The sequence below is a fragment of the Rhinatrema bivittatum genome, chromosome 1, assembly GCF_901001135.1.
Source record: "Rhinatrema bivittatum chromosome 1, aRhiBiv1.1, whole genome shotgun sequence".
NCBI classification, from domain to species: Eukaryota; Metazoa; Chordata; class Amphibia; order Gymnophiona; family Rhinatrematidae; genus Rhinatrema; species Rhinatrema bivittatum.
The window spans coordinates 134,723,704-134,748,229 of NC_042615.1; the positions used below are offsets into that span (position 1 = coordinate 134,723,704).

The window sequence follows — 24,526 nt, forward strand, 5'->3', positions numbered from 1 at the left end:
GATTTTGGAATTGCGTGTTTTATTTATTTATTTAAAATCTTTTCTATACCATCGTTTAGTGGAATACCGTCACAACGGTTTACATATAGGCACATATAGTAAATTGTACATGCAAACTGTTCCAATTATTAGTAATGGAGGTGCCTGATGATCTCAGTAACACTGTTTCATAGTAATGGCTAAGAGTTTAGTGATGATTAATCTAACCTGTGATTTAAGATTAAGACTGTTAAATTAGTCTTGTTACCTTGAATCGGTTCTTTGTTGTGAGACAAATGATGACTTTGCTTGGTTATATAGCTTTGCTTAAACTGGTAATATCTGCTGCTCCTTCTCACTCCCCCCCCCCCCCCCCCCCCCAAAAAAAAAAAGAAAAAAGTCCGTTGGCACAATTAGAGTGGGCTGAGAGTTTTGACCACATGGAGTCATGACCTCAAGAATCTGCAGGGCTTTTATTAAAAGGAAACATTTTAAAGATCCTAACTAGCCATGCCTTATGACAATGGAGGAGGCACACCTAGCCAGATTTTCAGGAGAGCCCCAGTGAATATGCAAATCTACCTCCTAGATGTTCATTGTGGCAATCCTGAAAACCCGACTGACTTAGGTGTACCTCCAGGAGAGGGTTGGGAAACACTGCTTTGAGACGTCCCAACTCCACCCACCCCCAATAAGGAGAGGTGCTGCACACTGTGAAACCTAGAACCCCAGGTCAGATCAAAATGGTACAGCCCAGCCATTAAAGGTGGATTTAGAAAGAAAAGGGGTTTTTTGGAGTTTCCCGCTGTCAAGAGTAAATCTGTTTCTTGTTAAGGATTCTGTGGATGTCAGGTTCACACATGCAGCCTTCGCATGCACTGTTGATAAACAGAAACAATATGCACAGATTTGCCCCTGCAGGTGAGGAGTTGAAAACACTGTCAAATTCCTTTCTGCCCCGGGTAGATCAGTTACGATCCCTTACCCCACTGAGTCTATTAACATGAGCCCAGATGGTTTTGTTTTGGTCAGAATATTTTGAGATGTTGAAGCATCCAGAGTTTGTGGAAAGCATAACTAGTATTAAGCTATCTTGATCCCAAAGCACCTGGAGACTTGTACTGTCTTTAATGTCTTTTACTGTAAATGAAATATCTGAGCAAAAGGCTCCAGGGTTTTTCAATAGAGAGATGGGTCAGCTAATCGCCAGCCTATATCATGATGTAAATTTCTTACCATATTCCAGGTATTTCCTGTTGGGTGAGTCGGATATAAATCAGTAAAATTGAGGTGTCAATTACAGTTCTCTGTATGTTTTCTTTCTTCCCATCTTCCTAACCCCCCCCCCCCCAAGTCTGCTTGATTAAAATACTTGCCCTTAGAATGTGACACTATATGCAGGCCAATAACCAGGCAGCTCCTTGTGGTGTGCTCACTCCTATCATCCAAGCCAAAGCATTCTGGGTTTTCATTTTGCCTTGTCATTCTTGAGAAACATTAGAAACCTCAGAATGCTGTCCCATGACGACTAGAAAATGTACTGTTGATGTTCACAAAGCTATCTGGTACACTCCCTAGAGGATAAAATAGATTTGTAATAAGTCACTCTGGGCCAGATGTTATATTAACAGTGAGCATCAGTGACAGAAATTTTAGTCACAAAAATCCCCATATACTCTGGGCTGTAGAAACAAAAGTGCCTGGCATCTTTGTGTTAAGGTTTCCGATGCCTGGTTTTTTTCGGCCCGTGGCTGCAATGCTACAGATAAAATATTTCATATGGACCAGTCCATTTCTAGGTTAGCATGTTAGCAGCAGCTAGCTATACAGAGGCGCACTTGCACACGGACATCATTTACAACTGTACCATATGTGAGTGTCTGCTCTTAGGAGTCCCTGCTGACCAACCTTTAAAAGTCTGCTGGGCTGCAAGAAGCTCCCCAGTTGAAGTCCAGAAGTAAGCCACAGCTTTCACAACCCCCAGTAAAGAGTGTCTTTGAAACAAAAAGCAATTAAGCTGTTGGCACATGCCAGGAACTGCTCGCTTCCTTCCCAGCAATATGCCAGCATTTTGCTGAACCCATCAGGTAGTTGCAGAGAAGAGTGGAATGTCAAAAATCGCATATGCAAAAGACTATTTTGCTCAGAAGAGAAACAAAGAATGTCCTTCAGCATTTCACTGTACAAACCATAGACTTAAAATGAAGGGGAAAAACACCCCTGTCTGTTGCCACCCTTCAGCAGGCTTGGGCTACTAGCAGAGGCCTAGGATCAAAGTACAGAGCTAAGATATCTGTAATTTCTTGTTCAGACCCCCATCGTGGATCTCGCTGTTTAATGTATGTTGTAGCCACCTGGCATTGGGCTTACTTCTTCATGGCACACCATCACCATTTTCTCCATAGACACAGAATGGGAGAAAACCTTTATTAAATCAGGCCCTTAGATTGGCAAACCTTCTGGGGACGGGGAAATAGCTACTGTATCTGAAAATAACTCACCCTATCCCCCATTTCCCTGGCATTATCATTCTCTTTTTTTCTTCTCCCTCTCCAACCTCTGAAAGCATCATCTCCCCCACCTCCCCTGGCATAGTCACCTTTTCCTTTCCCCCCTCTCCCAACCTTCACATCACCATCTTTTCACCTTCTCTTCCCTCTCCCTTCACCCCACTGCAATCCTCATCTTCTCTCCCACCACCCTTGGCATCACCTTCCTCCCATTCCTTCCCCCAGTATCATCACCTTCTCTTCCTTTATCGCTCCCCTCACCCCCTGGTATTACCACCTCCCTCCACCCTCTTTCATCATCACCTTCCCCACCCTCCTGGCATCATCTCTTATCTGCTTTCTCCTACCCTCTTATTCCACCACTTTCCCTTTCCCTTTCCCTTTCCTATCCTCTCCCCTCCTTGGCATGGGCACGGGCACTTTATCTTTCCTTCCCTCTCTCTGTTCCCTCTACCCCATCACCTTGCTTTCCCTCTCCTCCAACATCCCCAGCTTCCTAGCGAATTCGGCTGCCCCTTTCAGCAGCACTTACTTGGTAGTGATAGTTTCTCCTCTGCCTGTTTTGCTCTGTAATGGGATGGGACCGGAGGGAACTTGTGAGCCTACAGGGCCCAATGCAGTTTAAGTTGCAGAGGGGAAAGCAAGAAGCAGCAGCAGCCCAGCAAAGCATTGCTCTCTGACTCCCCCTGCTGGCTGGAGGATATCCTGCAGGCCAGCTATTATAGGGGAAAGAGAAACTGCAGATTCCCGGGGCACACCGGAAGTACAGCTATGGCACGCTGATTGGGAAACACTGGCTTAGAGAATTGCTGCTGCCTTCTGCTCCACATGCCGAGTGCACTTTGTGTTTTGATCCCCTTTTATAAATTTCAGTTGTCACCTACGCCAGTTATCAAGGCAGTAATATATTTTAAGCAGAGCTGGAAGAAGGCCTGGTGTGCTGGAAGAGAAGAGGTTTTTTTTTCTATTTTCTTAGGTCAGATCTTTTTTGCTGGTAGCTCAAGGTGAGTTATTTTCAGATACAGTAGCTATTTCCCCGTCTCCAGAAGGTTTGCAATCTAAGGGCCTGATTTAATAAAGGTTTTCTCCCATTCTGTGTCTATGGAGAAAATGTTTAATAAATGAGGCCCTTCGTTTGTACCTGAGGCATGGGAGGGTGAAATGACCTGCCCGAGGTCACAAGGAACATCGGCTGGATTTGAAACATTCGCTTCCCTGGTTCTCTCAGCATGCTGCTCTAACCATTAGGTTGCTATTCCTATGGAATATTAAATCCGGCCCAAGAAGATAAAGGATGGCGAGAAGACACAAACGGGCAGATTTTAAAAGCCCTGCTCGCGTAAATCCGCCCGGATTTACGCGAGCAGGGCCCTCGCGCGCCGGCGGCCTATTTTGCATAGACCGCCGGCGCGCGTAAGTCCCGGGGTTTTTAAGGGGGCGTGTCGGGGGGTGGGGCCGAATGACGCGGTGTTTCGGGGGCGGGACCGGGGGCGTGGCATCGGCCCAGGGGCGTGGTCGAGGCCTCCGGACCAGCCCCCGGTCGGACGACAGCTCGCCAGCAGTCCGCTGGCGCGCGTAGATTTACATCTGCTTCTAGCAGGTGTAAATCGAAGGACAAAGGTAAGGGGGGGGTTAGGTAGGTAGGGGAAGGGAGGGGAAGGTGAGGGGAGGGAGAAAGAAAGTTCCCTCCAAGGCCGCTCCAATTTCGGAGCGGCCTCGGAGGGAACGGAGGCAGGCAGCTTTGCGCGCGCCGATCCAGGATTTTATAAGATACGCGCGGCTATGCGCGTATCTTATAAAATCCTGCGTACTTTTGTTTGCGCCTGCTGCGCGAACAAAAGTACGCGATCGCGCTTTTTTAAAAAATCTACCCCAAAAGTTTTACCTGAATGAACCTGACATCTGTACTTTTGAACATCTACCTTGAAATGAGTCCTAAACCCTTTTTTTTTTTTAACATTGGAAGGGTTAGATAAAGGTATTGACACACAACAAGCAAAATTAACATTGAAGGTATCTAATTGGTATCTTCCCCCCCCCCCCCCCCCCCCCCCGTGTATTTGGGTGATCTTGAAAATCAGATAAAAGTAACATGGTTTGCTGTTAGTCCACTTCTATGCGCAGAAATAAAAGTTAATACATAAGAACAACAACAAAAAATATTTAAAAAAAATCAAGTGATGCCTAACTTAATGCATTTCTTGACTAGCTTTAAAAAAATTAACTTTTTCCCATCAGAATTCAAAAAATGACCAGAAGGACACCCCCTTTGGGGGGGGGGGGGGGGCAGGGGGGGAGGGAGCACTTTTTGGAACCAGACCACCGCATCAACGATCTTATGATCTGAATAATTAAAGGAGAATGTAAAACAATCCAGGTACGCAAGACGTTTGAAGTTTAAAATGGTCTGACACTTCGGAACTGACAAAAAAAAAAGAAAAGGAACTCAAGAGAGACCTAGGTTTTCTATCACATTATGAGCCATCGAATTATACTGCGTGTCACCTGATTACCTATCAAACTCCTTTCGTTCCTTTCTCTTAACCCTATCACTGGAATGGCCTTTATGATTCGCTTCAGCAGCCACACTTCTTTATATTTTGCTCATTTAAATTCTGACCTGAAAAAGAGTTTTTTTAGCTCTCAAAAGCTAGTCAACAAATGTCTTAAGTTACTGATATATATTTTTGTTTGTATTTATTAACCTTTATTTCTGTGCCTTGAAAATCTTTTTTTTTTTTTTTTTTTTTTTTGAAAGTCTAAATCATAGCTATCTTTGCCATTTCAAATCATTTCCCCCAATGTTTCACAAAAAAATGCTCCTAAATAAATTGCACTTTTCATGCATGTTTTCCTGCTCTCCAGTGAATCATTTCAAGGCATTCTCCCTGGAATGAGATCCATTTTTTTAAAATGTTTTCAACTATTGCTTGATGAAAGCGGTTTCTGTGCCCTATATAGCAGTCATTTTTCCAACCTGGATGAAGACCTGACCTAGTTGCATGAATTTCTCTGAGGACATGTTGGATGGCAGCTCTTACACATGGGTGACATTTATCCCATGGAGCCAGTCGCAGAAAAACTGTCAATTTCTCAAACTTTGAGCACAAATGAGTATGCTCACAGCATGTAGCACGTGTCCACAATGGGGTCCCTTCAGTCTTTTTTCCCGCAGAGCCCATAAGTCAGCCCATAACTGGTGCTGCAATTTTCAAGGTTTTTTTGTTTGGTTTTTTTTTTTGCTTTGTTCTGCTAGGCCTTTTTTGAGTCTGTCATGGGGTCCTGTGGCCTTTCCTCATAATTTCCTTAGGTAAGTTTTGGGGGTTTTACATTTTTTTTGTTTCTTTTTGCAGCGGAGTGGGGGGAATTGCTGACCTGTTGGCCATCTAGCTTCCGCCACCATAGAGTTCAATTTTGCATCTCTTGTGTTTTTGTGATGACATGTCTAGTGGGTTTCAGTGGTGTCCTCGATGTGGCAGGACCATGTCTATCATGGATCCCCATGATAAATGTATCTTGTGCTTGGGGCATTGCATGACATCCAGGGTTGCCAAAAGTGCACGGAGATCACTCCAAAAGGATGACTGACTTGAGTGGAGCTCATGGACTGGCTTTTTTTGGGCATCGAAGGCATCAATATTGAAAAACCCTGGAGCTGCACTGATAGCAGGAGGTCCAATGGTATATCAAAGGGATCTCCATTCCTTCGATGATGGTAGCTGGTAGGGAATCCAGAGATCAGCTATCTTCAGACTCCTCCTGAAGGCATCGGGTTTTGCCTCTTTGACTTCTGCATTGAGGAAGACCCATGCCGATCATTGTGAGAACACCAAGAAGCATCATTGATCTCCATCGAGAGCGAAGATGGTCCAGTGCATGCTGAGAATACCCCCTAAAGTGGTCTTGTGGTGAGGAGAACTCACAATGGCCTCCACAGATCTTGATGTATACCATTAATTGTCCTCTCTTCCAAAGAGGATGTGGTCACACTTCGTATATCATAGTCTGTGTTGGCATTGGTGATTCTTGAAGAAGGTCTGGAAAAGCAAATCCAGCAGGCTGTGGAAAAGGCTCTACAGGGGCCTCTGTGCCAAGGCATTGAGGAGTCTGAGGCCGGCATTAATGATCCTCTAGTGCTCACCAGCATTGTCTGCCTGGTCGTTGGTGCCTGCCAGCCAGCTGGTAATCTCTGGTTTCTCTGAAGGAAGCTTCCTTGAGTTGTCAGAGGTCCTTGGGGTTCCAGTCCCCAAAGCCAGTTTTCTCCAGTTCCTGACCCTACTGGCTGGAGACAGAGCATAGTGAGCCCTCTTCTAAGCAACCAACTCAGGCTCCCAGTATTTGTGGGATTGTCATGGTGACTCACGGAATGTCTTGGTTGATGACATGTCCATTGTTCTCCCCTCTGACCCCCTCTCCTCTTTCAGACTGAAGGACCTATTCTTTGCTGGCTTTATATGGGAAATGGCTGAATCCATCCCATTTGCTTTGAAGATGGAGGAGGAGGCCAGGAACAAAATACTGAACATCCTCCAATGCATTGAGCCCCCTAAGGAGATTGTCAGTCCTAGTTCATGCGATCCTTCAGAAGATGCTGTTGAAGATGTGGGAGTCACACCCCCCCCCCTCCCCAAACACACACACGCTCCTGTTAAGAAGGCATATGTGATCTATCTTATCCAAAAGGCTCCTGATTTTAACAGGCACCAACTACCACACCAGTCTGTGGTGATGGAATCCACTCTCAAAGCCAAACATTCTAGGACCCATTCCTCTGTGCCCCCGGGGCGGTATCCCCGAGCCATGGATTCTCTTGGGAGGAAGGTGTTCAGGGTGCTATGCTGATTGCCTGCATAGCAGCCTATCAGCTCTTCAGGAACATCCTGAAGCAGGTGTAGTGGGTGGCCAAGCAGCTCCCGGAAGAGCAGCAGGACACCCTCCAATCATTGGTGAAAAAGAGACTAGAGTGTGCAAAATACAAGGTCCATTTAACATACAGTGTTTTCAAGGAAGCATCAAGAACTCTGCCGTAGGAATTGGAACATGCAGACTTGCCTGGCTGCAGGCCTCCGATCTTCATCTGGAAGTTCAGGAAAGACTTGCTGATGTGCTTTGTACCAGGAGAATCTCTTCAGAGATACAGTAAAGGGCACAGTGGCACAGATCCGGGATCACTGTGCAATGCTCCAGCAGCTCTCCATGGCCACTAGAACCAATCTCCTCCACCAGGAGGTACTCATGGTTGGGGCAGAGAGAGAGCGCATCTTTTGCCTGAGGCACTATATTCTACCCCCTTGGTTCCATTTGTGTTAGGCTCCTCATGCCCATCTTCAGCAGCAGAGAGCACCAAAGCCCCAGAAGGCATCCCAGACAATGATGGGATTTTGTTTGTACCACAGAGAGCATTGCGAGGATTCCCGGACCTGTACTAGAGGGCCTACCAGTCAGAGGCAGGCTAACTTGGACATGTCGGTCCTCAGCATCGTCAGAGCAGGGTGCAGATTGAACTTATTGGCTCTTTCACCAAATCAGCCCCCAGACCTGTCTTGGGATCAGGAAATGCTGCGCACAGCGCTCTCTTCGCTCTTGATGACCAAAGCAGTTGAGTCTGTTCCACCAGGGCAGAGAAGGTGGAGATTCAACTCAAGTATTTCCTGATTCCAAAGAAACAGGAGGACTCTGTCCTATCCTAGCCCTAAGGGCCTCAAACAAATTCATAAAAGAGAAAAGTTCAAAATAGTTTCTCTGGGCGTCTTAATTCCCTTTCTTCCAAAAATATGGACTCACTCTGCTTTCTCGATCTGAAGGATGAATGTACTCACAAAGATATTTCCTGGTCACCGGAAATACCTCTAATTCATAGCAGGGGACCAGCACCTCCAGTATTGCGTTCTGCCATTTAGGCTAGCATCTGCCCCCCATGTTTTTACAAAATGCCTAGCTGTGGAGGAGTAGCAGTAGGCTTTAAACCTCTGCTCTTTTACCTCCATTGCCTCAGGGACAAACTAGATTGCAGTCCTCTGGGGACAGAGAAATAACTACAGTACCTGAATGTAATCCATTTTGAAGTACTGAAAAGCAGAATATAAAAATCAGATAGAAGCACACTTATGCAAACTGGAGGGCCACATGTTCCGCAATTTGGATGACTGACTGGTCAAGCACACATCTCAGGCAGGAGCCAAGGCATCAGTGTGCCTGACCATCCGGGTGCCAGATTTATTATCAACTATCACCTCGATTTGGGAGTTTATCGGACCTCTGCCAGACACAGTGAAAGGGCTGCCACTCTGGTGTCTGTTCTGAAGGCATTCAAAGTAAGTCCGCAGCCATCAGCTTGGCGGCTGTTGGGCCTCTTAGCCTCCACTGTGCAGGTTACTTTTGACGTCCCAGTGGCTATCAGCCGCACACGACCTCCAGGACAGCATTCAAATCACTCCACCGCTCAGGGACTCCCTTTCCTGGTGGCAGAACATTTTGAATACTTTCATGGGCATTCTTATTCCAATTCTTCTTGTCTAAATTATTTTCCATGATGGATATGTCCACCTGGGATGGGGGACCCGTGGTAGATAGGCTGTGCACCCAGGGCTCTTGGTCTGCCCAGGAAGGGTAATGTCAGATAAACTTCCTGGAGCTCTGGGTGATTTAGTACGCTCTTGAGTTTTCAGAGATCAGTTGTTCCACAAAGTGATCCTTGTGCAGCCAAGATAGTGATGTACTACATCAGCGAGAAGGGAGGTTTGGGGTTGTAGTTCCTTTGGCAGGAGACTATCCAGCTGTGGGGGCTGGGCCATCTCTCACAAGTTGGCTCTCAAAGCCTCATACTTAGATGGTGTGGCGAATGTGTTGGCCGACATATTGCGTTAGTACTCGCAACTTTGCAAGAATTCCCTGAACCAGGGAATGGCGAAATAGATCTTTCGCTGCTGGGGAGCCCCAGTGGTGGATCTGTTCACATTTCCTTGGAACAGGAAGATTCTACTCTTCTGTTCCAGGCAGAATGTGCGCTGCAGTCTAGCCTTGGATGCATTTGCCCTGCATTGGGACAGGGGTCTTCTGTATGCATATCCTCCAGTTCCATTAGTGGCCAAGGTTCGCTTGAAGCTCAAGGAGGACAAGGGGGGTTCATGATTTCACAGCCCCATTTCTGTACAGCCTTTAGTTATCTGTTTCACATGGGGTCTGCTCTGGGGCAGGTGTTAATTTTTGAGAGTAAAAATGTGTGCGTCGGGCGCACTCTTTTTTTTTTTTCATCAGGGTGGGGGGGAATAGCTAATAGCCTCATCAACATGAATTTACATGTAAGGAGTGTATTAGCTTCGCGCTTGTTTGGATGCGCTAATCCCCTTATTGCATGAGGGGCTTTGGATGTGCGTCCAAAACGCGAGTCCAAGTGCCATTAAAGTCATGTGCTCAGCCGAGCACACTGTATTGCATCAGCTTGTCTGACAAGGATGCAGTTTTGTTTTTTGTTTGTTTTTTTTAATGCGCTCACAATCACCTCGACTGGACACTCGTTGCAATAGGCAAATGAGCCGCTACGCTAAGAAGAACACAGTAGGGATAAATTGTGTGTCCCTGGTGCTTCCATGGCGTCCGTTTTCCTAATCTGACCGCCGACAAGACTTTAAAAAAAATTGTTTTTCACATTGCTGTTTTTCTGTGGTTCCTCTTACTTAATATTGCCTCAGAAAAACAGTATTTTCAACTTTTCTGTAAACTTTTGGGGCTCCTCAAGGCTTAACGCCAGTTCTGGGGCTGGCGTTTAATTTTTGAGGGTAAAAATGTTGGGGCGCACATTTATTTTTACATAAGGGGGGTACTAGCCAATGGCCTTGTCAACATGGCGTTTACATGTGATGAGCGCGATTAGCTGCATGCTGGTTTGGATTAGCTGCATGCTGGTTTGGTCTTGTGTTTTGGACACGCTAATCCTCTTATTACTTAAGGGGTTATGGACGCGTATTGCATCGGCCTATGAGAGATTTGTTCTAAAACATACAAGAAATCTGCAGACAGTTAAACCAATTTTAGGAGCAGACAGTTCAGAGGAGGAATGATTAAGGAACTGCCATTAAGGATGGTTTGAAATTCTAATCTCTGCCTAAACCTTGTGTTGCTTTGCTTTTGAGGCCTTGGTCGAGGACTGACAGTCCGAAATATGAGCACAGACTTTCTCAGACTTGATTTGACAGAAAAGGGCTGACATTTAGGGGTCAGATTGTAGCTCTAAACACCGTGCTGTCATCCTAGCCTGTTGACTCCCATGACATCCTTTCAGTGGCCACGTATCACAATCCAAAGAATCTATTGAACATTAGCAGCCCAGAATCATTTTATTTAGTGTGATAATTTATTTTTTTGGGTTCTGGGTTTCTTTTTTTTTTTTTTTAACTTTTGAGTTTGTTCCATTTTCAAATATGGCCGAATTTGCCAGGAATTAGGGTCCTCAGAAGTGTTGTTCGTAAGAGCAGGTATGAAGCAATAAAGGGGAGCTGAAGGCGATGCTCCTTCATCCCCTTGTCCTAGGGGGGGTGTATGAAGAGTGAGACTGAGCCTCTGATGAGATGTGCTGATACTGAACAGCAAGCCGTTCTGTGGAGCTTCACAGCAGCGCTGTCAAACCAGCCACCATGAGGCAGCCAAGGGGAGAGATAAGCAGAGCCTTCCCTGCTGTGCGCAGGAGCCAGGATGGCTATAAGGGTGTCTGAGGTTCAGACAGGGGGAAACCATCTGCCGGGCATGATGGCTCATGTTCTCTGTAGTAAGTAGGTGCTAAACAAGTGTGCGTGAGGGTACACAATAGCCTGTAAACCCTCACGTCTTATGTCTCTTGGCTGTAAAAGTTCTAGGGCAGGAACCATTATCAGTTATTTACGGGCTTTCTGGAATTCCAGCTAAATGTGAATTGAATAGAATTTTTTTTTTGTATTAGGGGGGGGGGGGGGGGGGTGTAAGAGCAGACCATGCAGAATTCCCTTCCCTATCCTAAAGAATCAAGGGTAGAGGACAGGTATGTCCTGTTGGTTACACTGCAGCCCATTTAAAGATATCAAAGCCCCTCCCCCCCCCCCATCAATATCGGTGCAGATCCACAATCAGCATCTCCAGTTAGTTTGAATATCTCTGTGCCTAAGGAATGTGAAAAGCAACTTTTGCAGGCCAAATATCTCTATGTCCATTGTTAGTGGCTCAGGATGTTTTTACATTTTGGAGAGTGGGGATGGGGGTTCATTTTTGCCCATCAAGCAATGAATCTATTGTAAAGTGACCTTAATTGCCACTTAGTGTTTGAAGTGTAAAAAAAAAAAAAAGCCAGAGCCTTTGGAATGGTAGAAAATCTTTCTGCTGTCTCTAGCGGGTGCTGTATGTTTAATTCTTGAGCTAATCTTTTCTGTCTGCCAGTGTTAAGGATCTGTCTCTCCCGTTTGCCCCACCCGCCATCATTCATCATTTTTGCTCCAGGATGGGGCTTATTTTAAGAGCCCAGGAAATATGCTCAATAAATGGCTCTCCCCATCTTAACCACACCAAAGCCATGCCCCTGAGCTTCGTTTGAACACTGGCGGGGATTGTGCTCTGTAAAACAGCGTAACAAATAAATAAAACGTCTTCCCATGAAAGAAATGCCCCATTTTTTTTCTTCTTCTTGCTATGCTCTTGAGCTATTGGCTAATGGGGGAGGCTTCCTTGTGCTGCCGGTTGTTTGCTGAAGAATTGTTTGCACATTTAGGTTATTGATCAGTTTTCTTGCTGTGTTTGGGCAAAAAATAGTCATTGTTTGTTAGTATTAACCAAGCTCAAGGTCGATTTTATACTAGTCTTTCACCTAAACTAATATTTTGGTTTCTTTTATTGAACTGTTTTTCACTTGTAATGCTTTGGGCCTGGCCTACAGACTCGCAGTCTTCTTTTACTCTGGCAGTTTCCTCCCGCTCCTTTCTATTTCTAGCTGACTGGGAAGCAGGCTGGATTATAATGCCGTGAGCCTTCAATTGCAACTGCCCAGGGATTTCTTTTTTTTTTTTTTAATTTTTTTTTTAATCTCCTTTTCAACTTCACTTAGCCCATCCATCGCAGTGAGGGCACTTAATCCAGAGTCACAAATCGCATCTCCTCCCAGCAGAAACGTGAGCACGGGCCCTGAATTTGGTTGCCGTGTATCGCTGTGGACAGAGGGCTGGGCCTCTCCTTTCCCAGCTCGCCTTGCCAGAGGTTGAGCGCTGCTGCTGCGGCCTCATCCAGTGGCCAGTCTGGGCAGCAGACAACCTGACCTGGGTATTTAACAGAGGTCTTCTGCAGGGCGGTGGGCAGCATGGGCCCTGGATCGGCTCCACGGCTTTCTAAGGAGACTCAAAAATGGGAGGCCTGGTAACATTTTGGTTTATGCTCAGGCATCGATTGTAAGCTCTTTGGGGAAGGGATAGTGTAACCATCTTACATGTGGTGCAAATGCTGTTCCTGCATAAACAGTAGCAGTACATCTGGCAGCATTCACATCAGAAGTGTCTGCAGCATGATGTTTGACCTAGGAGTACTAATTGGAGGACATTAAGTCCTTAGAATAGCTAATGGATTCTGTGCAGGTTGTAATGTTTCTGTGAGCACTATTTGAAAAGGACATGCCTGAGCTTTGTAGACTACCCAGCTTCCTCCTTAAGAGAGAGTAGCTGACATAGCTTTTTGCAGTGGAACAAGCTGTATTCCATAACAGGGCCAGTGTGGTTTACTGTTTTGAACAAATGGAGAGAATCTCTCTAGTGTTCCTGTAATGTATTGTATCCACATGTTTTAGTTCTTTTCATGTCCTATCTCTGGGAGTTAATTTTTCTGAAAAGTCCTAAATAAAAAAAAAAAATGCCAGAATGCGTTGGTCTCCTGGTTTCTTTGAGCTTGAAACTGAGAATGGCATGTGCTGCTTCTGCAGAGCTCACTGCATGGTTGTACCTGCTCCCTCTATCACAACAGTGAAGTAAACTGACTGGTCACTCGGTAGGTGATGTGGGGAGGGAGGTTTTCTTTTTTAACCTTGTCAGCATCAGCTGGAGTCACCTGCTCAAGGTGTGCGGTACTACTACCTCATAAATTAGACTGAACCCCTATGCTTCCACTACTCTCCTCCTTCACATTAAAAACACCTCCCTCCCAGTGATCATAACGTGGTAGGCACGACTGTTGCACTCCACAACCAGAAAGGGGTGAACTGTGGCAACCCGAACCGGCGCCGTGGTCAAGTCCTTGTGGCAGCAGGCAGCACTAGCCCCGCCCCCTTTCCTGAAATGGGAGGAAGGGGCTGGGCTGCCACTCGAACGGCGCAGTGTTTAGTCCTTGTTGCTCAGCAGCAGCGCCCCGCCCCCTTTCCTGAAATGGGAGGAACGGGCTGGGCTGCCACTCGACACCGGCGCTTGTCAGGCTCCTTGGGGCAGCAGCAGCGCCCCTCCCCCTTTCCTGAAATGGGAGGATGGGCTGGGCTGGGCTGCACGAGCCCTGACCAGAGCTGCAGCTCAGAGTAGGGGGTGTCAGGACCTCGCACGTCCTCTGTCTGGGCGCTCGGCAACCGGGAGACGCACACTATTCAAGAAACCACTCAGTTTTCAATCCGGTATCTTAAGCGGTAGTTCTTAACTTGAGATAGTAAAAGCGACATTGAATTCCTCTCCTTCTCCCCCCCCTGCATATGGTTAAGCAGCATCAATAAAGGACAACTGATGGCTTGGGCTGAGATTTCAATAAGTTCTTTTTAGGAAGAGGGGTTTCTCTACATGCCTTGAAGGTTTTGGTTAGACGTTTGTGGGTGACCTTGACCTTCTCGTTAAGTAGCTGCGGTACTGCACACCCCAGCCGTTGCCTCCAGGTTTATGTGCCGTAACTTGTAAGAAGCTCTTACGGACGGTTACTCAGCGACGTGATCTAATCAAAGTAGGTGGCAACATTGGCTAGGCCATAGTGTCCTAATTAAGCTGTTCTTGTTCTGGGTCATCAAAAAGACTGAATGGAGTCAAGGCTGGATAAACCGTGAGAATTTGATTGCCGGCTGCCATTCTCCAGGTGCAGCAGGCTTAATTTAATTGTGTTTAATTGAATCGTGGCTCTCTTGACCTGCACTTAGGCAGCCTGCTACCTAGCGCCGTTTCCCTGTATTGCTGTTTAAGCAAGCACTGAAGAGAAGAGCTGCACATCAGAAATCCTAGCAGGACAGCACGGCCGGGGCAGGAAGGAAGGAAGGAAGGTGTGTCACTTTGCAAAGAACAGGCTTTTGCTTTCTCTTTACATCCCTTGGGGTTTTTGCTTTCTTCTGCACCTCCTCTTGACTCCACGGACAGCTGGAATACTGCCTTGGTGAAAAGCCTGCAACCCAAGCAACCGTGGCTGGCGGTGGCACGTTGTTTTTTCATAGGGATTCTGAATGGCCATTTACATGACTGCTTGATTAATGTGCCTTGTTGAGGGAGTTATCCCTCACTCTTAATTTGTCACTGGTTTCGTTTTCGGTCAATCATAGTTTCTTGAAAACGTCTGTTTACTACTGTCTTTTACTCAACCCTTCTTCCCTTTTGCCTACCCTCCACCCACAGCCTCCTCACTTTCTTCCTCTCTCTAACCATCCTCAGCTATCGTTCCTCACCAGTTTCTGCCTGAGCAAGTGGACTGCTGGATAACTTTTCATATTTTTTTTGTTTGTTTGTTGCTGTGGGCTGATTCCCTGCTGGCAGCAGTTCCTGCTGCCTGCCTGCCATCTCCACTGGTGGCTTCAGTCACTTGGCCTGATCCATGCTGCTGGCGGGTCCTGTGAAACTGTAATAGGCTGCAAAGTACCCGGTTTGCTTGAAAGGACATTTATACATCTATGTTGCTAATATTAAGCATGCGATTTTCCATTTTTCTTTTTATTTAAATATTTGTACCAGAGGCAAAATAGAGATCTTCTTATCTTGTCACTCAATGGTATATATTTAGGGGAATAGGTGCATGTTGTCGCCAGGAATCTATAGTAGCACGAGGCTGGCAGTGAAATACTATGACATTTAGAGAGAGTTTCTGTGTGCAGTGGCAGTCTGTCTTGGAAAGCAAGAGACAGATCAGGCTTTAATAAAGTTTTCAATCTGGCTATAAGACTACGATGAGGGGGTAACTCTTTTATAAGTGGGAAACCTGTTCGGTTCAGATCACCCTATCTGTTTTCCGACGGTTGAGTTAATGGGGTTGATTGGTAAACCAGCAAATCCAGGATTCAGTTTGTTCCTCGAATTTATCTGCTGCTTTGTTAGACAGAAAGAGGGTGCAGGTGACCATTTTTGCTAATAAATGTAAACAGTAAAATCCTGCAGGCCCTGTGCAGCCAATTGACAATTAACTGTTACTGTGGGACGTGGGTTATCTCCCATGCTTGCTTCCGTGTGCCCTGCAAAAGTAGCAGTTTTCTGAAGACTAAGGGTTTTCCTGGCTCAAAAGAAGACCTTTTGACTATGTGGAACTTTAGGATTTGCTTCTGTTGGGCAAAATTTTGAAAATGGAGGAGTGGGGAGGAATGTTGTTAGGACAGGGCTTCCCTAAACCTGTACTGGTGACCGCCTGCACAGTCAGGTTTATCAGGAGATCCACAATGACATGCATGAGAGAAATCTGCAAATGCTAGTTCTCCAGTACATGCAGACCAATTTCATATGCATTCATTGTGGATCTCTGATAGGATTCCTTTTTAAGTCATAGACTGGGAAACCCTACCATATCTAAGCCCCCCTTGGATCACATCAATAGATGGTAAAGAAGAAAATATTCTGTGAACAGCTGAAGATCGGACTCTAGAGATGTATGTGTTTGTTTGTTTGTTGTTTGTTTGTTTTTTGTGTTTGTTTTTTTTAAACACCATGGCCATATGAGAATTACACACAGCATTTACAACAACAAAATAAAAGTATGATATGTGCAGTAGATTAGGAGTTTAAAAAAAAAAAAGGAACTTGGGAATAGAACCAGATGCAGCAATTAAATTGGCAAACAGGAAAAATGTTATTTTGAGATTGTAGTTGGTAGACCTTTTGTCATGTGTGCAGGAAATCCCAGTGCTCTAGGAAGTTCTGTGTGTTGGTGTGTGTAGCTCAGGATTTTCAGTTTCAATCTGATGCCGGACCACTGAGTAATACATAAGATCCAAGGAAACCCAGAACTCCTTTGCATGGCAGGAGAGTGGTGGAAGGGGTAAAGGAAGCAAATGTCAACAGGAAGCTCTCAAACCTCTTTATGGCAGTGATTGTTTTTGGTTTTTTTTTTTTGAGTGCGCATGTAATAGGGGGCAAGCTGACAGAATATCCCTGGAGGTCTCTTACAAACCTGAAAAAGCCCAACATGTTGGCAACCTGTAGCACACAAGCCTGTCTGAACTAGGGAGCAGCTCTGCGCTTTAGCAAGCGAAGCCTTGACACGCAATGCGTTGCTTATTCTTGCTCCTGTTTGGGTCTGTGGGTGTCTGCTTTGTGTGAGACCGCGGGGTAGTAGGAACTCGATTAGGGGATGGCCTGCCTACCTGGAGAATGTGGATGTGCCAGGAGATTGCAAGATTTCAGAGAATGAATACCTTTCATGTTGATTTGTCATCATAGGTTACAGCTCGCTCTCTCTCTCTGTGCAATGCTTATAGCAAAAAAAAAAAAAATAGCCCCACCCCCAGTCTGGCTGCTGTCGGACTTACCGACATCTTGTATAATTGATGAGATGAATGCAAGATGTGAGTGTGATTGGATTGCACGAAAGGGAAATGGGAAGCTAAATTTAAAACCAAACAAAAAAAAAACAAAAAAACAGCACAATCTCAGGTAGAGGCATGGCATGAGCCATTTTTCAGGTCTTGTTGAATATTTAGATGCCAATATGGTTCCCATAGTGAGGGGAAAAAAAAGCATTTCTACAAAGGAATGTCTTGCTTGGCAAATCACTAACAGCGGGGTGTTTTGTTTTATCTTGCAGAAATCGAGGCCAAGGAAGCCTGCGATTGGCTGCGGGCCGCGGGGTTCCCACAGTATGCTCAGCTTTACGAAGGTACGCTGGAAAGCATTCCAAGAAGATTTTGTCTTCCAAGAAGAAAGTATTGGGATTAAAAAAAAAAAAAAAAAAAAAAATTCAGCTGAGTTTGTAGTTGCTTGCAAGTTTGTGTTTTTTTTTTAAACCTGTTGATCTAAAAAACAAAAATGATACCTTCAAGCTGCATTGTGGTGTCAGCTTGTTGTACGGTCTGGATAGGAAAAGGCGTGTTTGCATCTCATGGTGCTGTTGGAGTGGGGAGAAGGGGAGCTGTATTATTCTGAGCACTCCTCTGGGTCCATGTAATAAACTGCACTGACCCTAACGTGGCATTTTAACTCCCATTTTTAGCAAGGGTTTTTCAACTGCTAACCTACCCCCCCCCCCCCCCCCCCCAAGTATGAAATAAGGGCTTTAGTGCTGGGAAAAAACATGCAACAAAGCAGGAATTAGAACCCACACTACAATTAGCACAGGTACGTGCAAACGTCAGGGTACGAGCACAACACACGCACATGGTGCGCCACAGTACACACACACACACGTCTGCCAAGGGGCAGAACACCTTCCTTATCACCAATTCAAAAAAAAAAAAAATATTAGCCAGATAAGCAGTTCAACTCCTACCCACCTAAGTACCTTCAAAAGCCCAGAACCCACTCCTTCCCATCTCGCCTGCCTTCAAGAAAATAAAATTGCTAGGATCCTCCAAACCTCCGGCCCAGAAGACCTTACCTCCTCAGGTGGGGGCTGCTGCTTGGTCTCTCCACTGTCAGCTGTTAGTGCCCTGGGAGACTAAGGCTGGAGAGAGCTAGATTTTGAAGAGACCAACTGTGGGGACCTCCTGTAAAAGGGAGAAACCGGTAAAGACAGGAGATCCTATTCTGTCTGGTGTGCCCTGCTTTCCATGCCCTGCAGGGGAGGTTGCCCTGGCTCCCGGTACCAAAGGATATTTAAATAGATCAAGTAGAATGGGGTGTTGTACATGGATGGTCCAGAGAGGAAATATCTGGTAATCACTGACCAAGCTCTACAGTAACCTTTGAAACACTCATCCTGAGTGTCCCATCTGATTTATCTGGTATTTGTAACTTAAGACTTCAGAACGGACTTTCACCTCCCGGGTTTGGACCCTGAGGTTTGCCCTCCTCTCTCCTTCCCACCACCCATTCGAGCATCCATGCCGGGGTTATTGGGACTTTGGACTAAGCCCTGGGACTGAGGGGTGGACTCCCCCACTTTCATAGTACACCTAGAAAAGGGGCTACATTTGAGTACCCGACAGAGAGCTGAAGGGGTGGACATGGGGGCAGAGAGGAACGTGATTGTAATATGGGGAATAAGTGCAAAACTACATAATTACTGAATTACCCACATTTCTTGCTGGTGCACTTAGAGAGAAACTCTCTGCTTACAGGTTGGCGGGAACCACTTGTTTTCGGCAGGCAAATCTGAGCAGGATGTACTTGAAGACTCTCTCTTCATATTGTTGGCAGTGTTGAGGGATACTGACGGTGGCAGCTCCAGGACTTGGCAAATGCTGCTTCCTTCTTTTGTGTGTGTATGCAGATTGTTTAGAAGTGAAATTTCCTTGCATTGACAGCTGCAAGGGAAAAACTTTGGCTGGGATGGTTGCTGGGAGATTGCCCATCCAGCCTATTGTCTCTCTAGCATCTGAATTCAGTGTGTGAAATGTCCGTGTGTTTGCTGTATAATTCTCAGTGCCTCTGACCCTTTTAATTTATTTACCATGTCTTATTGATAAGTAGAAAGGACTTTTTTTTTTTTTTTATCTTGAGTGGAGAATGGCAGAACTAGCTTATATATGTGATACATTGCTTACAGTTTTACAAAGAGCTCAGAAAAGGAAAGCCCAAATAGTCTGTTATAATACGTACGAGGTAAAAGTCCAGAGAATGGCAGAGTACATTGAGAGCTGGTTTAATATGGTTCGAATCTGACATGAATAGGATCATTTCAATTCATGTAAACGGTGTCATCTCTTTTGGTGTTTAGGATAGAAATATTCAGCTAACGACTTTTGCTCCTTGAATGGTGTGACAGCTGATTGGAAACCACACGCAGCGTGCGCACTGTCACCTAAGGGTGTTTAGGCAAACTGCAATGCAGGAATATGGTGACCCTGACTGATCTTTAGAAAAAACAAAAAAAAAAAAAAGGTTAGGAGATGGAGTTTGCACAGTCTTGTGCACTTACATTCGTAAGATAATAACATGAAGCTTGTAACATCTTAACAGCTAAAAGGGAGACCAGCTCTTTTCAAAGCTTTTGTTTTAGTTAACTTTTTTAAGCACTGTGTTCAGTGTCTTCAAAACCCTGCATCTTTCATCATTCTCAGCTTTGCCACGTTCTTGGCTCCGTGTTTGCTCTCTTTTCATCTTTTGCATTTTTTCCCCTTTCTGATCTCTGCATATTTCACACACAAGCTTGTAGCCAAGCTATCTGCCGCGGTTCCTCCATGCCAATCTTGTGGAATGTGTGATGGTAGGATATCTGTTTGTTCTGTTGCTTGCCCCTCAGGAAGGTAGATGAGAGGCAACTGCTGACTCTTTTAACTAGCTTTGGAAGTAAGCTGCTTCCTGGTTCCCATTTCTTGTTTTCTCTTCCCTCTGCAGATCTTCTGTTTCCCATTGACATTACTGCTGTCAAGAGAGACCATGACTTTTTGGACAGAGATGCCATTGAGGCTCTGTGCAGGTAGGTACAGGCTGTTCCAGGATTGTGTTGTGCACTTCACGACTGGTTAAGCATTAACCTATCTAACCTTGTTTTGAAGGGGGAGAAAACTAGAGTAGCTCTTAACTAGAGCTGGGATGGACTGTGTAGATGATCAAGTGCTTATAGATAAGATGATCTGGAGGGCAAGAAAGTAAGTGAGCAGTTGGTGGAATAAGAGGAAAGACAACATCTGGAATTAAAAAAAAAAACCATAAACCAAATATTTGAAATGCTTTCTTGCTGTAGCAAGGCATGTCAGATGAGGAGGATTAGCTCACTCAGTTTGTCATGGCTGATGTATTGTTTTGGCAAAAAGTTAAAGTTCAGGGTTCCAGTATGCTAAATTATATTGCTGTATAAATAGGTAGAACACACAGGGTCAAATAGCACATCCATTCGTATGCTTTGTGGCCTGCCAGGTTTGAAACCGAACATCCGGACGTTTTTCAATAGTCTGGGCTTCTCGGAAATGTGACAGCGTCTCGCCAGGAGAGAGCTCCCACGGTTTTTTTAGGGGCTAGGGTTCTAACATTGTTTTTGGTTGGGGAACATTGAATCCACATTTCAAATCATTGGGTGACTTAAAAAAAAAAAAGAACTTTTTATTTATTTTATTTATTTTTTAATTTTAGTACTAAATGTAAAGCAGAATGTTGGGCGCAAAAAGCATGTCCCCCCAATTCACACAGGCTGTGAAATAAGCCCCATGTGCTCTATAACGTTGGGGAGGAGGGGGAGATATTGAAGTGACATATTTTTGTCTTGATTTCTTCTGTGCATGATCCACTTCGGGATTATGGATAACTTAACCCAGCCAAGGCACATTTGGTTTTATCCCAACAGTTATCTTAGCTGTCTCCGGGGCACAATACTCCTTTAGATTTGCACTGAAATGTGTTGCAGTGCATTATGCCCATCGGTCCAGGAGAGTGCTGTAAAAGAGAGGGATTATAATAGTTTTTAAAGTACAGAGCGCAATTTAGAAATCTGCAAACTGTCTTTTGGATAGAAAAGATAATTGGCATGCTGCCAGATTATTTGAATGTGAAATAGTTGCAAATACCTTGATGTACACTGGGTGTATATATTCACACGTACATAGGGTTTTTCATGTGAATATACCATCCTGTTATACCAACAATGCCATTAAGTGGGTTTTAAAACTCTTCCATATAATATAGTGGCAAATGAGGACCACTAAGCCAACCTTGTCTGCCCATTCCTGATGCAGTACCGCATAGGATTTCTGGCTTTACCTTGTATCTAAGAATCCTCTGCCTTTGTCCCGACTCTTTAAATGCTGATTTGGGCTCCACCACCTCCACTGGGAGGCTGTTCTATGCATCAACTACCCTTTCTGTTAGAAATTTCCTCATATTTGTTACGTTCGCGGTTGCAGGACCCGCCTGCAACAGGCATCACTTACCTCCAGGCTCGTGGCATGGCCTGGAAGCCGCCTCTCGCCGCTCCTGCAGCAGGATGCCGCCAGCTCCTCTGCCGCGCTGCGCCATTCCCTAGTACGGTTGGCACGCTGGCTCTTGGAGGGTCAGTCCAGTCACTCCCCAGCTGACGTCATGCAGCTGGGTATTTAAACCCAGCCACAGCTGCTGCTCGGCGCCTCAGCAACGGGACACCCGCAACAGAAGCGCAGAGCGCGTTGCTGCTGATTGTCCGCCGTACCTGACTTTGCCTTGCCTTGCCCAGCTTGGCCAGCACTGTCTCCTCATTCCAGTCTCATCCAGTGTCTCTCATGTGTCTTCGTCCATCCTTGCAGCAGTCAAAAAAGCAAATAAAATGTTAGGAATTATTAGGAAGGGAATGGTTAATAAAACGGAAAATGTCATAATGCCTCTATATCGCTCCATGGTGAGACCACACCTTGAATACTGTGTACAATTCTGGTCGCCGTATCTCAAAAAAGATATAGTTGCAATGGAGAAGGTACAGAGAAGGGCAACCAAAATGATAAAGGGGATGGAACAGCTCCCCTATGAGGAAAGGCTGAAGAGGTTAGGGCTGTTCAGCTTGGAGAAGAGACGGCTGAGGGGGGATATCGTAGAGGACTTTAAGATCATGAGAGGTCTTGAACGAGTAGATGTGACTCGGTTATTTACACTTTCGAATAATAGAAGGACTAGGGGGCATTCCATGAAGTTAGCAAGTAGCACATTTAAGACTAATCGGAGAAAAATTCTTTTTCACTCAACGCACAATAAAGCTCTGGAATTTGTTGCCAGAGGATGTGGTTAGTGCAGTTAGTGTAGCTGGGTTCAAAAAGGTTTGGATAAGTTCTTGGAAGAGAAGTCCATTAACTGCTATTAATCAAGTTTACTTAGGGAATAGCCACTGCTATTAATTGCATAAGTAGCATGGGATCTTCTAGGTGTTTGGGTAATTGCCAGGTTCTTGTGGCCTGGTTTGGCCTTTGTTGGAAACAGGATGCTGGGCTTGATGGACCCTTGGTCTGACCCAGCAGGGCAATTTCTTATGTTTTATGTTCTTACTATGTTTGCCTGCCTCCTGAACCTGATCTCTTGCATTGTACCCGGTCGCTGCTTGTCTGCCCACCTGCCCCAACCTTTGGCCTGTTCTAGTCTCTCCAGTCTGCTGTCTGTCCTGACCCTGGTGTGCCTTTTGAACTCTTGCTCATGCCCACCCCCCTAGGAACCCACCTAAGTTCCTGCCGGCCACCAGAACCCAAAGGCGCAATCTGCAGAGGAGGCGGCTGGTAGAGGTAAAGCCCATGCATCAGGACGCATTCGCCAGCTGGCGGCGAAGGCCTCTTAGGTTTGCCTACGAGGCTGCATCAACTACGCCACAGCAGCAAGGGCTCGCTCTCATGCCTCTCGTCACAATACTTCTACTGAGTCTCCTTTCTTGATTTTTATTGTTCTAGAATTTTCGTTTTATTGATATGTTTGTTTCTCATGGGCCATTTATACCTTTCAGGTATTAGTATGTCTTTCATCATCTCCTCCTCCTCTGTTTTGGTTTCTTCTTGGATAATTAGGGCTGCTGATGTTGGCATATTATAAAGTTTGCTGTAACATTTGTCTGAATAACAATACTCTTACAATGGTAACTGGTTTAAAAGCTTAACCAGTGTTTTCTTAGGATTTATTCTATCACGAAGGGTGTTTGCCTGATGTGCCAGAGAATGAACCGCTGAGGCTCCCACTGTGTTGGAAGCTGCAGTTTCAACTTTGTCTTAGACCTGGTCTTTAGGGGTGAGGGGAAGGACTTCAGCTGCTGATAGTAGGTGTCATGAATGCGCTAGTTCGAGTGCAGGCATGCCAAGTTCTGGAATGACGTGATCTGTGCCCTAAGCCAAAGGTCTGTTGTTATGGTGACTGGGATAGACAAGAGGGAGAGTGGAGTAAAGAAATAAAATGGGGCAGGAGGTGATTAAAGATTTAAAATTGGGTAAGCCAGTGGATTAGATGGTTTTGGCATTTGGTTTTATAAGGATCTTGAGGTAAAGTTGGTGCTGGTATAGGGTATTTTAAGGTGTGCTGGTGGCAAAACTCTTGCCGGAAACAATGTATGATGCCTTAATATGGAAAGAAAGGAAGGCTAGGAACAAATGTGCTTCTACCATCCAGTATCACAGTTGGATACAGATCTAAAAATTGTCGTGAAAGCGTTGGCTAGAAGGCTAGATGGGGTGCTACATTGATACATAGAGCTCAGGTTGAGTTTTTCAAGTAGACACTCTAGTGATAACTTGTTACGCATAGAGATGATTCATGGGGGTAGGTGGCGGACATAAAGATGCAGTCCTGATCTACCTAGATGCGAAGAAGGCCTTTCATAGGGTGGACTAGAAATTTATGCATGCAGTGCTGGAAAAGATAGGGAATAACCTGAAGAGATGAATCAAGGCGAGGTATAGATGCCCAGGAGAGATGGTAAGGGTAAATGGGGCAGAATAGTGACCTTTTGAGTTGCAGAGACTTGAAGATAAGCAGCATAAAGGTAGGGAAAACAGAGTGACTTTATATGCTGACGATGTGTTATATGTAACAGAGTTGAAATTGCCAGCTATTCTGAGAGCTCAAGGAATACAGGGCTATTTCAGAGTATAAGATTAAGGTTAGAAAGTCTGAGCTTCTTGTTTGGCATGAGATAGAATCTAGGGAATTAGAAAATGATAGATTGGATTAAATATGTGGAGACTATTATCCCCACAATTGGAGGACCTGTATCAGCTAAATTTATAGTGCTAGTATTCCCAAGTTTAAAGAGTATGCTAGGAGATGGTGGGGGGGGGGGGGGGGGGG

General features: G+C 45.4%; 1 protein-coding gene across 1 annotated transcript in view; it reads left to right on the plus strand.

Moving 5' to 3' along the window:
- Positions 1 to 24,526, plus strand: part of DLC1 (DLC1 Rho GTPase activating protein) — a 789,115-nt gene that overhangs the window by 649,568 nt on the left and 115,021 nt on the right. The window contains exons 6-7 of the mRNA XM_029587197.1: positions 17,454 to 17,525; positions 20,144 to 20,225. Coding sequence (XP_029443057.1) covers positions 17,454 to 17,525; positions 20,144 to 20,225 — 154 coding nt within the window. The remainder of the gene's footprint in view (positions 1 to 17,453; positions 17,526 to 20,143; positions 20,226 to 24,526) is intronic.